The following is a 12,336-nucleotide window of genomic DNA, read 5'->3' as shown; positions in this document are numbered from 1 at the left end:
CCCTGGATCAGGTGCTAGATGTAAATATTTCTCTCTTTTCCGCATCCAGCGCGGCTAGAGGGAGGTCTAGTTCCTGAGGAGGGGCGGGTGGGGATTGAGAAAATGAAAGAAAGAGACAGACACCGAGATAGAAGGAAAAAGCTGGGGCCAGGTGGGACCACTGTCCTCTGACAAGGACAGGGACAACAAGGACAATGACCCCGAGTCAATACAGCAAAAAATAGGAAGTTTACTAAAAGTCAAGACAAAGGAGATTATGTGCATTCGTGGGTGGGCCTGAGTCATATTCATTCCTGGTGCTTGGCTGGATTTAAATAACAAAACCCACCCCCTGGCACTGGGGCTAAAGCATGTTTCCAGGACGTGGCTTTGCCGACGCCACTGGATTCAGCTGACAATAATTAAAGAAATGCCCATGTGCCTTCCAGGTGCTCTCTACATCTCTCCTTCTCTCTCTCTAGCCTTTTCCCTTCTCTCTCTAAAATCAATGAAAACATCCTCAGGTGAGGATTAAGAAAAACGAAACCATGGAGTCAATACTCAGTGGTCTTGCAGACACAACTATGGGTTTTATTATGTTTAGAGGCAATATTTTGTGGTCAAATATTGGGACACACACAATAAATATTAGGGTGTACCATCAGGACCATGGAAAGAAAAATTGAAATAGGGACTATTTCACACTTGGAGAGATGGTTCCTACCCCCCAACCCCATTATAACTTCTTACTCATTTTCAAGTTCATTCTCAGCCTGCCCATGCTACTTTATCTCCTCCTTGCAGGTGCCATGTTTGACTTCTCAGCACAAGGATGGTGGCCATGCTGGGTTGGGAGAGGAATGGGCACTTGGTGGGCAAAGGCAGTAGCTATTGGGTACAGAATGAGAAAGAGCAGGTCAATAAGGTAAAGAAGGCCACCACAACGGCCCGGCCCGGGGGGCCGCCTTCCTGGCTGGGATGGAGAAGGGGGCTTTGAAGGGCACCGGGAGAACGGAAGGACTGGTCATGGCTCTGTGCTGCTGGCTGGGGATGGGGATGCAGGCAACACGGAATATTTCACTGAGTTATGGAATTAGCCCTTTTTTATCCCAGGTCCTGGGACTCAGTGCTGCCTACAGAAGAAGCTCTTGACGGCGTTGTTGTAGCTCTTGTTGAAAGCTGTGTAGATCAGGGGGTTGAAGAAGGAGTTGGAGTAGCCAAGCCAAAGGAAGACGCTCTTCCAGAGGGGAGGGAGGTCGCAGGAGCAGAGGGGGCTGACGAGCTCCGTGATGAAGAAGGGGGTCCAGCAGATCACGAACACCCCGATGAGAATGCCCACCATCACGGCGGCTCTCTGCTCCTTCTGCTCCCTCCATGTATCCCCTTCGGCCTGGAAGGTGACAGTGCTGTGGCGGGCGGTGAACAGCATCTGGGGCTCCTGAGCAGGGACCCTCTGGAAAAGGTAAGCAGAAGCTTCATGAAGGGCCAGCAAGTCCCTGTCCCTCTAAACTTCCAAGGGGAATTGCCTGGATTTAGATGGATTACAGTCCAGCGCGCTGTTTATAGGGGCATTATTGTACCTACCACCATCCCCACGATTACAGAACCAAAGGCCCACCAGCCTGCAACGTCAGGTGTCTAACAGGGAAACAAGCACATTAACTTGTAACAAGTTCAAAAAACAATCCAAACAGAAGACATTCTTTTAAAAAGATTGATTACAGCAGATGGTGAAAGAAGATAATGAAGGACCAATTTGTGGCTACAGAGTAAATTTTAAAAGGATTGAGGAAAAGTCAATTTTATTTAATAGAAAACTTGAAGCAGCGAAAACCTTGAACAATCCTACACCATCTTGCAGCTGATATTTGCAAATCACTATAAGAAGACTACGTTCTTAGTTTCTGCAACACATCTATGGGTTCAGGAGGCGAGCTGTGCTTCCACACCGACAGTACCACTGTTCTGAGACATAGCCATGTTAGCGGATCAGTACACAAGGATACCTACATTGTGTACACTGAGTGGCAGGTTATTATGATCTCTGAACGCATAATTATCTGGCCACTCAGTGTATATCCTATATAATAAAAGGCTAATATGAAAATTGTCCCCTTGACCAAGAGTTCGACCAGCAGGCAGGCCAGCCAACTGCCAATGTCCCCTCCCACTGACCAGGCTGGCCAGACCCCACCCATGCATGAATTCATGCAGCAGGCCTCTAATATATATATCTTACCTAATAAAATAGTAATATGCAAATTGACCACACCTTCGCTATGCCCAGGCCATGCCCACCAGCCAAAGCCACGCCCACCAGCCAATCAGGGCGTGCAAATTTGAGTATGCAAATTACCCAACAAAGATGGAGGTTAATTTGCATATGCTGAGGGAGGGAGGGAGCAGTGAAGACTGAAGACAACTTAGAAGGAAGAGGGAGGAAAAGCGGAAAGCAAGGTGGCTGCCAGAGGGAAAGCCTGGGCAGGGCGGGGCGGGGCGGAGTGGGGCGGACCAGGGCGGGCGGCCGCAGCAGCCACTTGCAGGATTCTTCCTGCAAATGGGCTACTAGTATACACACACACACACACACACACACACACACACACACACATACACATACTAGAGGCCCGGTGCATGAAATTCCTGTTCACCGCCCGCCACAGCACTGTCACCTTCCAGGCCGAAGAGGAAGGTGTGTGTCCCTCAGCCCAGCCTGCACCCTCTCCAATCTGGGACCCCTCGAGGGATGCCCAACTGACCGTTTAGGCCCGATCCAGGCAGTCGGGCATCCCTCTCACAATCCAGGACTGCTGGCTCCCAACCGCTCGCCTGCCAGCCTGCCTGATTGCCCGTAACTGCTTCTGCCTGCCAGCCTGATCACCCCCTAACACTCCCCTGCCAGCCTGATTGATGCCTAACTGCTCCCCTGCTGGCCTGGTTGCCCCTAATTGCCCTCCTCTGTTGGCCCAGTCACCCCTAACTGCCCCCCCCCCCGCCGTTGGCCCAGTCACCCCTAACTACCCTCCCTTACCAGCCTGGTTGCCCCTAACTGCCCTCCCATACAGGCCTAGTTGCCCCTAACTGCCCTCCTCTGCCAGCCCAGTCACCCCAACAGCTCTCCCCTGCTGGCCTGGTTGCCCCTAACTGCCCTCCCCTGCAGGACTGGTTGCCCCTAACTGCCCTCCCCTGCCAGCTGGGTCACCCCTAATTGCCCTCCCATGCCAGCCTGGTCCCCCCTAACTGCTTTCCCTTGCTGGCCTGGTCTCTCCCTACTGCCCTCCCCTGCTGGCTATCTTGTGGCAGCCATCTTGTGTCCACATGGGGGCAGCCATCTTTGACCACATGGGCAGCCATCTTGTATGTTGGAGTGATGGTCAATTTGCATATTACCCTTTTATTAAATAGGATATATATATATATATATATATATATATATATATATATATACACACTGAGTGGTCAGATTATTATGCATTCAGAGATCATAATAATCTGGCCACTTAGTGTATAATTCAAGATATCACTGGAGGAAAAGCAGTGGTCCTGGAGTCCACAGACAGAAAGAGGAATTGGAGCAAAATGCATAAGAGCACAGACTTATTCTCTCTGTGTTATCATGAATCTGCCTTTAACAAAAATAATCCTATCTAATAAAAGAGTGATATGCAAATTGACCATCACTCCAACACACGCGATGGCTGCCCCAATGTGGTCAAAGATGGCTGCCCCCATGTGGACACAAGATGGCCAGCAGGGGAGGGCAGTTGGGAGGGACCAGGTCTGCAAGGGAGGGCAGTTGGGGGTGGTTAAGCCTGCAGGGGAGGGCAGTTGGGGGAGACCCAGGCCTGCAGGGGAGAGCAGTTAGGGGCAATCAGGCTGACAGGGGAGCAGTTAGGCATCAATCAGGCTGGCAGGGGAGTGGTTAGGGGATGATAGGCGGGCAGGCAGAAGCAGTTAGGGGCAATCAGGAAGGCAGGCAGGCGAGCGGTTGGGAGCCAGCAGTCCTGGATTGTGAGAGGGATATCCAACTGGCGGTGGGATTGGGCCTAAACAGGCAGTCGGACATCCCTCTCATAATTCAGGACTGCTGGCTCCCAACTGCTTGCCTGCCTGCCTTCCTGATTGCCCCTAATCACTTCTGCCTGCCAGCCTGATCACGCCCTAACCACTCCGCTGCCAGCCTGGTTGATGCTTAACTGCTCCCCTGCCAGCCTGTTTGCCCCCAACTTCCCTCCTCTGCCAGCCTGGTCACCCCTAACTGCCCTCTCCTGCAGGGTTGATCACCTCCAACTGCCCTCCCTTGGAAGCCTGGTCTCTCTCAACTGCCCTCCCTTGCAGGCCGGGTGCCTCCCAACTGCCCTCTCCTGCTGGCCATCTTGTAGTGGCCATCTTGTGTCCACATGGGGCAGGATCTTTGACCACATGGGGGCAGCTATATTGTGTGTTGCAGTGATGATCAATCTGCATATTACTCTTTTATTAGATAGGATAGAGGCCTGGTGCACGGGTGGGGGCCAGCTGCTTTGCCCTGAAGGGTGTCCCCTGATCAGGGTGGGGGTTCCCTTGGGGCGTGGGGCGGCCTGAGCGAGGGGTCTGTGGTGGTTTGAAGGCCGGCCATGCCCCCTGGCAACCCAAGCGGAAGCCTGGTATCTGGAATTTATTTTCCTTCTACAATTGAAACTTTGTAGCCTGGAGCGGAGCCAAGCCTCCTGCTGCTCCCTCTGGGGTGGCAGCCATTTCTGTGGCAGTTAATTCACCTTCTACAATTGAAACTTTGTAGCCTTAAGTGGGTGAGCCCGGCCAGGGTGTGCGGAAAGCTTTGCTTCCCCTGTTGCCGCCGACAACCCTGGCCTGCTCTCTCAAGCTCCGTTCTGCTGCCATTTGTTTGAATTTGTTTACCTTCTATAAATGAAACTTTGTAGCTTGAGTGGAGGCTTAGGCCTGCAATGCTATGGTCAAGCTTGGCTTGCTCTGTTACCTAGGAAACCTTGCTCTCTGTGGCTGTAGCCATCTTGGATGGGGGTTAATTTGCATAGTCACCCTGATTGGCTGGTGGGCGTGGCTTGGCTGGTGGGCATGGCTTATGTAGCGGAGTGATGGTTAATTTGCATATTACCATCATATTAGAGAGGATATATATATATCCTATTTAATAAAAGACCATCACTCCAACACAGAAGATAGCTGCCCCCATGTGGACACAAGATGGTTGCCACAAGATGGCCAGCAGGAGAGGGCAGTTGGGAGGGACCAGGCCTGCAAGGGAGGGCAGTTGGGGGCGATCAAGCCTGCAGGGGAGGACAGTTAGGGGTGACCAGGCCTGCAGGGGAGGGCAGTTGGGGGGGACCAAGCCTGCAGGAGAGGCAAGTTGGAGGTGACCAGGCCTGCAGGGGAGGGAAGTTGGGGGCGATCAATCCTGCAGGGGAGGGCAGTTAGGGGTGACCAGGCCGGCAGAGGAGGGGAGTTGGGGGCGACTGGGCCTGCAGGGAAGGGCAGTTTGGGGGGACCCAGACCTGCAGGGGAGAGCAGTTGTGGGGGGACTAGGCCTGCAGGAAAGGGAAGTTGGGGGTGACCAGGCCTGCAGGGGAGAGCAGTTGCTGGCGATCAATTCTGCAGGAGAGGGCAGTTAGAGGTGACCAGGCCAACAGAGGAGGGAAGTTGGGGGTGACCGGGCCTGCAGGGAAGGGAAGCTGAGGGGGACCCAGGCCTGCAGGGGAGAGCATCTAGGGGGGACAAGGCCTGCAGGGGAGGACAGTTCAGGGGAACCCAGGCCTGCAGGGGAGGGCAGTTGGGGGCAGGGGATAGACCAGCAGGGGAGAGCAGTTAGGGGTGATGAGGCTGTCAGGGGAGGGCAGTTGGGGGTGGGGGATAGACCAGCAGGGGAGAGCAGTTAGGGGTGATGAGGCTGTCAGGGGAGGGCAGTTGGGGGCGGGGGATAGACCAGCAGGGGAGAGCAGTTAGGGGTGATGAGGCTGTCAGGGGAGGGCAGTTGGGGGTGGGGGATAGACCAGCAGGGGAGAGCAGTTAGGGGTGATGAGGCTGTCAGGGGAGGGCAGTTGGGGGTGGGGGATAGACCAGCAGGGGAGAGCAGTTAGGGGTGATGAGGCTGTCAGGGGAGGGCAGTTGGGGGGGTCTAGGCCTGCAGGAAAGGGAAGTTGGGGGTGACCAGGCCAGCAGGGGAGGGCAGTTAGGGGTGACCACTCTGGCAGGGGTGGGCCATTAGGGGCAATTGGGCTGGCAGGGGAGCCGTTAGGCATTAATCAGGCTGTCAGGGGAGTGGTTAGGGTGTGATCAGGCTGGCAGGCAGAAGCAGTTAGGGCAATCAGAAAGGCAGGCAAGTGAGCAGTTGGGAGTCAGCAGTCCTGGATTGTGAGAGGTATGCCACTGCCCGTTTAGGCCTGATCCTACTGGGACCAGGCCTAAACAGGCAGTCAGACATCCCTCGAGGGGTCCCAGATTGGAGAGGGTGCAGGCTGGGCTAAGGGTCTCCTCCCCTCCCCGGTCACCCCCAACTTCCCTCCTCTGCTGGCCTGGTCACCTCTAACTGCCCTCCCTTGCAGGCCTGGTCCCCTCAACTGCTCTCCCCTGCAGGCCTGGGTCCCCCGCCCCCAACTGCCCTTTCCTGCATGCCTGGTCCCCCCCAACTGCCCTCTCCTACAGGCCTGGTCCCCCAAACTGTCCTCTGCTGGCCTGATTGCCCGCAACTGTCCTCTCTAGCAAGCCTGGTCCCTCCCAACTGCCCTCCCCTGCTGGCCTGATCACCCACAACTGTCCTCCCTTGAAGGCCTTGTCCCTCCAAACTGCCCTCCCCTGCTGGCCATCTTGTGGTGACCATCTTGTGTCCACATGAGGGCAGGATCTTTGACCACATGGGGGCAGCCATCTTGAGTGTTGGAGTGATGGTCAATTTGCATATTACTCTTTTATTAGACAGGTGGGGGGCAGCTGGTTTGCCCTGAAGGGTGTCCCAAATCAGGGTGGGGGTTCCCTTGGGGCATGGGGTGGCCTGGGCAAGGGGCCTGTGGTGGTTTGCAGACAGGCCATGCCCCCCAGTGACCCAAGAAGAGGCCCTGGTATCTGGGATTTATTTATCTTCTATAATTGAAACTTTGTAGCAGAGGCCAAGGCAGGCCAGAGCTGCAGGAGCTTGGCTTCCTCCATCGCTGGGGGCAACCCAAGCCTCCTGCTCTCTCCAGCTCCATGGCGGCAGCCTTTTTGATTGAGATTTATTTATCTTCTCTCATTGAAACTTTGTAGTCTTGAGTGGAGGTCTGGGCCAGCCAGGTTGTGCAGAAAGCTTGGCTTCCTCAATTGCCAGGGAAACCCAAGCCTCCTGCTCTCTCTGTGGCTGCAGCTATCTTGGTTGGGTTTATTTGCACACTCACTCCTGATTGGCTGGTGGGCATGGCTTGTGGGTGTAGCAGAGTGATGGTTAATTTGTATATTACTCTTTTATTAGATAGGATATATGTAAATTTATTTCAGGGAGGAAGGGTGAGGGAGAGAGATAGAGATAGAAACATCAATGATGAGAGTGAATCATTGATAAGCTACCTCCTGCACGCCCCCTACTGGCGATTGAGCCCACAACTGGGGCATGTGCCCTTGACCGGAACCAAACCCAGGATGCTTCAGTCCCCAGGCTGACACTCTATCCACTGAGCCAAACCAGCTAGAGCTAAAACCCAATTTTTTTTTTTTAACAGAAAGCCAGGTTGCTCAATAACTGAATATGTAAAATTGTTAAAATAGAAGACAGGCAGAAAAACTAATAATTGGTATGTTTCAGAACCATTCACTTCTTTAACTTGCTATGGAAATTCGTCGCCAGGTATTCTTTAAACAATGAACAGTGAGTGCATATCACTTGATGCTTTGATGCCTCTGAAACAGTCCTGAGCCGAGGTTCTCCAGAGGAAGTCTACACAGAAGCATGGGTGTTGGCCGTTAAGCCAGGAGCCTTGGAATGAGCAGATGACCCATAAAGAGGAGACTGTTGTGACAGTACCCTGCCATGCCACCCGAGTGGACGCCTCTCTTGTTCTAGTTTCTTTATCCTGGGTTGAAATCAGGCTTTTTTGTGTTGTTCCAGAGCTAAGACTCTGTGTTCAGTAGGACCAGGAGCTGGGCCATTCCAAGAACTAACTCCCCAGTGCCCTCAATGGACTCAGTCTCCTTACAAGAGTGCACAGAGATAAAATTCTTTCAGGGAAAGGATTCCTGGGGAGAGTGGCCATCCACGAGAGTTAGGTTTCGATTTAAAAGAACAAAGGTTGGGAGTAGATTAGGTAGCTTGAGCTCTGGGCATCCTTTTAAAAAGCTTAACCCAATTGTCTTGGCGAAGAGATTTTCCTTGGGCCAATCAGGGAGCAGTCTACCCCACAGCTAACACTTCATGCTCCCTCCCTCCATTAACACTACAGATGAGGCAAAACAATCTCTTTGGAAGTAAAAGAAAAGGCAGGCTAGCTGCCTCGGGTGGACAGATGAGTGCAGGGAACTTTGGGACTTGCTTTCTGGATCCGGCCTGGAAACCCGGGCTCAGACCTTGGGAGATGCTCCGGGCTCTTCCTATAATGCCTGTGGTTTGTCTCAGAGTTGTTCCATGCTGTCCAGAGCTCAGTGAACTTAAGGGAACTCCCTGCGGAGAGCATCAGAGCTTCAAGTAATGTACGTTTACTGCCCCCTGAGGCGGGCATGGCACTGCCTGGCCAGTGGTTCACAATCACGCGGCTCGAGCTGCTCCCTGAGCGCCAGGTCTCCACAGACGAAACTTCATCTGCAAGGAGACCCCAAAGCAACGATGAAGATCCAGACAGAGCTTGGGGGTCTCCCTTAAAGCTTTGGCCGAATGAGTACCAAGAGGGGGGGATTGAGAACTAAGTGTCCCCACAAATTGAGGTCAAGCCTGGGTGCTCTGTAGCCCAGAGCCCTTCTGAAACTTACTCTGTCGACCAAGAACAATTCATCTCAGCGACAGTTTTGCGAGCCCACCGTCCGTGGCAGCCCTCACTTCTGAAAGTCTGGCAGCCTCGGAGGCACCCTCCAACCCACTCCCAGTGGCGCAACAGCCAACTGACAAAACTGCTCACAGACAATAGACCCCTCACACCTCGGAAGGCCCTCCGGGCCTGAGCGCCACTCTCCCCGCAATGCCACTGGAGATCAGCATGCCGTTCTGCTCTGGGAGGCCACGCCAGACCAGCATGGCTCCCCTGGGCACGAGTAAGCCATCAATTCAGTGTCCTTGTTTCTGAGCTTCGGGTGTGGTCTCATGACCTGTGACAGGCAAGGCCCATCTCTCTCCTGTTGCCCATCCCCACCTCAGGGTCTGACAGGGCCTGGGCTTTCGGTGTGTGTGTGTGTGTGTGTGTGTGTGTGTGTGTGTGTGTGTGTGAATAAAGTTCAGCAGATAAGAAACAGGAAGATATGTGTGTTCCCGGGTAACACAGCTAGTTTGCAGGGAACTGCGTGTGGAAACTGGTGCCCGCTACCCAGGATGGTCGTTAACCCCTCACGGGAATGTGAGGACAGAGGCAGCCCCGTGTCACAGGCAGAGCCGGGGCCCTTAGAGGCCGTGCAGAGCCAAGGGATGCATGTCTCAAAGATGTCGGGAGGGAAGGAGAGAAAAATGAAACCGTGCCAAAAAACAGATGTAAAAGCACAGATGTCACGATGCTGTGCTTCTGTTATCGCCAAGGCAGTGAGCGCCCTCGTCCTGCTCAGTGAGCCCTGAGACAGAATGGTAACTGCAGTTCCCTTTAAAGTGTGTTTGGTACTGAATGTAAACCGTCTTTACCAGCAGATGGCAGGAGAGGGTCCATGAAGAAGGGCCTGGAAGGCAGTCTCTTCCTGACCCGGAGCTGGGGCCAGCCGGCAGGGCACACGAGAGCCCCAGGTACTTGGGCGGCACGCTTGCCTATCGCCTCCTTGTTCCTTTGGAAATCTAATAGGTCAGATCTGGCGCTGCGGGCACGCTGGGCTGGGGAAGCCTTTGCTGTGGGCGCTCTCCCAGGCCTTGGACAAAGCTCCAGCCGAGCCCTGCCTCTAGCACCCCCCTCCCCAAGACAATCAGAAATGTGTCCCGACATCCCAAATGTCCCCGGGGGTGGGGGTGCAAAATGATCCCCGTTTGAGAACATTGTTCTGGATAAAAGCACAGGTAGCTCCTGACCCCTTTTCCTTCTTTCCCTGAATGTAGTTCTCTCCTTCCTCCCTAACCTACACCACTGGTCCCTCCGGGCTGGCCTGACTGGTTAGGGTTGGGATCAGCTCCTGGCAGAACTCACCGGAGGTGCCTCACTCCTGCACTGGACCGGGCTCTTCATGACAAAGACGCCGTCGTCTTCGTCATCTCTCCCCCTCCCACCAGCCCAGACTGCCCAAACATAGGAAACGGGGCTTTGCCCTTGTATATGTTAATTAGGTTCCAAGGGTCATCTTTGGCAACGAGTTGGGGTGGGGGAAGAGCAGTCCACAGCCCCTGGATTGGGTCCTCAGATAGTTCCCAAATTTTGAACCACAGAGTCGGATTGTTAAGATTTAACAATGAAAATGAGGAAGAGCCCTCCTGGTGCTGTCACTGTCACACAGTAAAGCCGCTCGCAGGGGGCTGCCTGCCATTGACTTCCTCCTGCGGCTTTGCCAGGAGGCTAACGAGTGGCCCTGAGTGCACACAGGGCGGGGGCAGGGGGGGGCAGGCCGAGTGGGGCAGTGGAGGCGGGTCACAGGCCGGCCCTGAGTCAGGTGTGGAAACAGCTTTAATCTTGCAGCAGGATGCCACACTCAGAATCAGGGAGAAACCACAGTTTGAAAAATTAGTTGCTTTAATTTGCAGAGAAAGAAATGGACTGAGTTGAAATACTAATTTGGGTGGCCTGCTGTATGGCCTCTTCCTGCCCAGTTGCGTCCCCCCCTGCCCCTGCCCTCGCCCTCCTGCTTGGACAGCCCCCCTAAGGGCAGGATGCTGCCAGGTGACCCAGTGTAGCCCCAGGCACTGGCCTCTTCAGATGTTCCAAATATTGGAGCCAAAGGGGACGCTGTAGCGTTAGGTGGTCCCGACCCTTCGTTTTATATGTCAGGAAATCATCCCCCCAAAGTGATAAAGTCATGTCGGCTCTGGGATGCTGAGCACGTCCCAGCAAAGTCAGTCTGCTGCTATCTTTTGGTCTTCACCCAGCACCTTCCCTGCCCCGCCTTCCCCCCTCAAAAACAAATAGCAACAACTAAAAGTGTCACTTTCTGCACACCTGAGGGGAGGGGTGCTGGGGATAAGCCGGGGCAGAGCTGACAGGTTTGGGGTCTGAAACGCACCTGCACAGGCTTGGGCGCCGGATGCACGCTGTTGCTCCTCCGGAAGCCCAGCCGCAGCCGCGCCGCCCTGTAGATCCTGCAGTACACGAACAGCACCACGCCCAGAGGCAGGTAGAAGGCGCTCAGCGTGGAGACCACGGCGTAGGCGGGCTGGCGGCTCACCTGGCAAGCCTCCCGGCTCTTGGAGTAAATCTCCCCCCAGCCGAAGAGCAGCGGCGCCAGCGAGATGACCGCGGACAGCGCCCACGTCAGCGCGATCATGAGGTTGGAGACGCGACGACGCGTGCCCCGCGTGTACGCCAGGTGACGCGTGATGGACCAATAGCGGTCCAGCGCGATGGCCGTCACGTTCCAGATGCTAGCTGTGCAGCAGAGAACATCGCACGCGATCCACAGCTGGCACAGCCGCGCGCCCAGGCGCCAGCGGCGCCCGGCCAGCTCGTGCGCCAGACTCAGAGGCATAACCAGCGCGGCCACCAGCACATCCGAGACGGCCATGGACACCACTAGGTTGTACGGAGTGCGGTGGAAGGTGCGCACAAGCGCAATTGTCACCAGTACCAGCGCATTCCAGGCGAAGGTCGCTGCCACCAGACAGCCAAGCAAGGTCAACACAAACGCGCCCAGGACCGAGAAGCGGAGGGAGCTGGGGCGCGGGTCTTCCGTGCCCAGGCTGAGGTTGGTCGTTAGGTTTCCAGGCAAATCCATCTTGGGTCAGAACACCAGCCAGGGTGCGTGCAGAGGGCTTTCAAGAGGACATAGTGGGTCACTGCACAGAGCCCCTCCAGATGGTTGCAGTGTCTGGGCAGTGGCAGGGATGCTGGGACCTGCTGCCAGCCAGCATCTGTGGCAGATGGCTGGCGGAGAGGAGGCGCTGGGCTACACGCAGAGGCAGGTCTGAACCCCTCAGGGACTAGGGAAGCGGAGCCCAGGAGCCGCGTCTCAGCTCGGCCCACCTCAGCCGCCACACGCCCACCCAGGGCTCTCAGCCTTGGCGGCGACAGCAGTCTGGTCACCCGTAGCCGAGCATCTCCCAAGCCGGGA

At 55.1% G+C, this 12,336-nt stretch overlaps 1 protein-coding gene across 1 annotated transcript; it reads right to left on the bottom strand.

Moving 5' to 3' along the window:
- Positions 1-1,102: 1,102 nt before the first annotated feature.
- On the bottom strand, positions 1,103-12,000 carry HTR5A (5-hydroxytryptamine receptor 5A). Its single transcript, XM_054726067.1, has 2 exons — positions 11,293-12,000; positions 1,103-1,432 (listed from the first exon to the last, which is right to left on the bottom strand). Exons 1-2 carry the CDS (start codon positions 11,998-12,000, stop codon positions 1,103-1,105), a joined length of 1,038 nt encoding a protein of 345 aa, XP_054582042.1.
- Positions 12,001-12,336: the final 336 nt, after the last annotated feature.

Source organism: Eptesicus fuscus, chromosome 14 (assembly GCF_027574615.1).
Source record: "Eptesicus fuscus isolate TK198812 chromosome 14, DD_ASM_mEF_20220401, whole genome shotgun sequence".
Classification (NCBI taxonomy): Eukaryota; Metazoa; Chordata; class Mammalia; order Chiroptera; family Vespertilionidae; genus Eptesicus; species Eptesicus fuscus.
This window is presented reverse-complemented; position numbering and strand designations above follow the sequence as displayed.

What these genes read in the sequence shown, in the direction of transcription:
- HTR5A (XM_054726067.1), bottom strand. Translation starts at nt 12,000, where the DNA reads ATGGATTTGCCTGGAAACCTAACGACCAACCTCAGCCTGGGCACGGAA. An exon ending in CGGCGCCCAAGCCTGTGCAG is followed by an intron (nt 1,433 to 11,292) that starts GTGCGTTTCAGA and finishes TACCTTTTCCAG; the next exon opens with AGGGTCCCTGCTCAGGAGCC.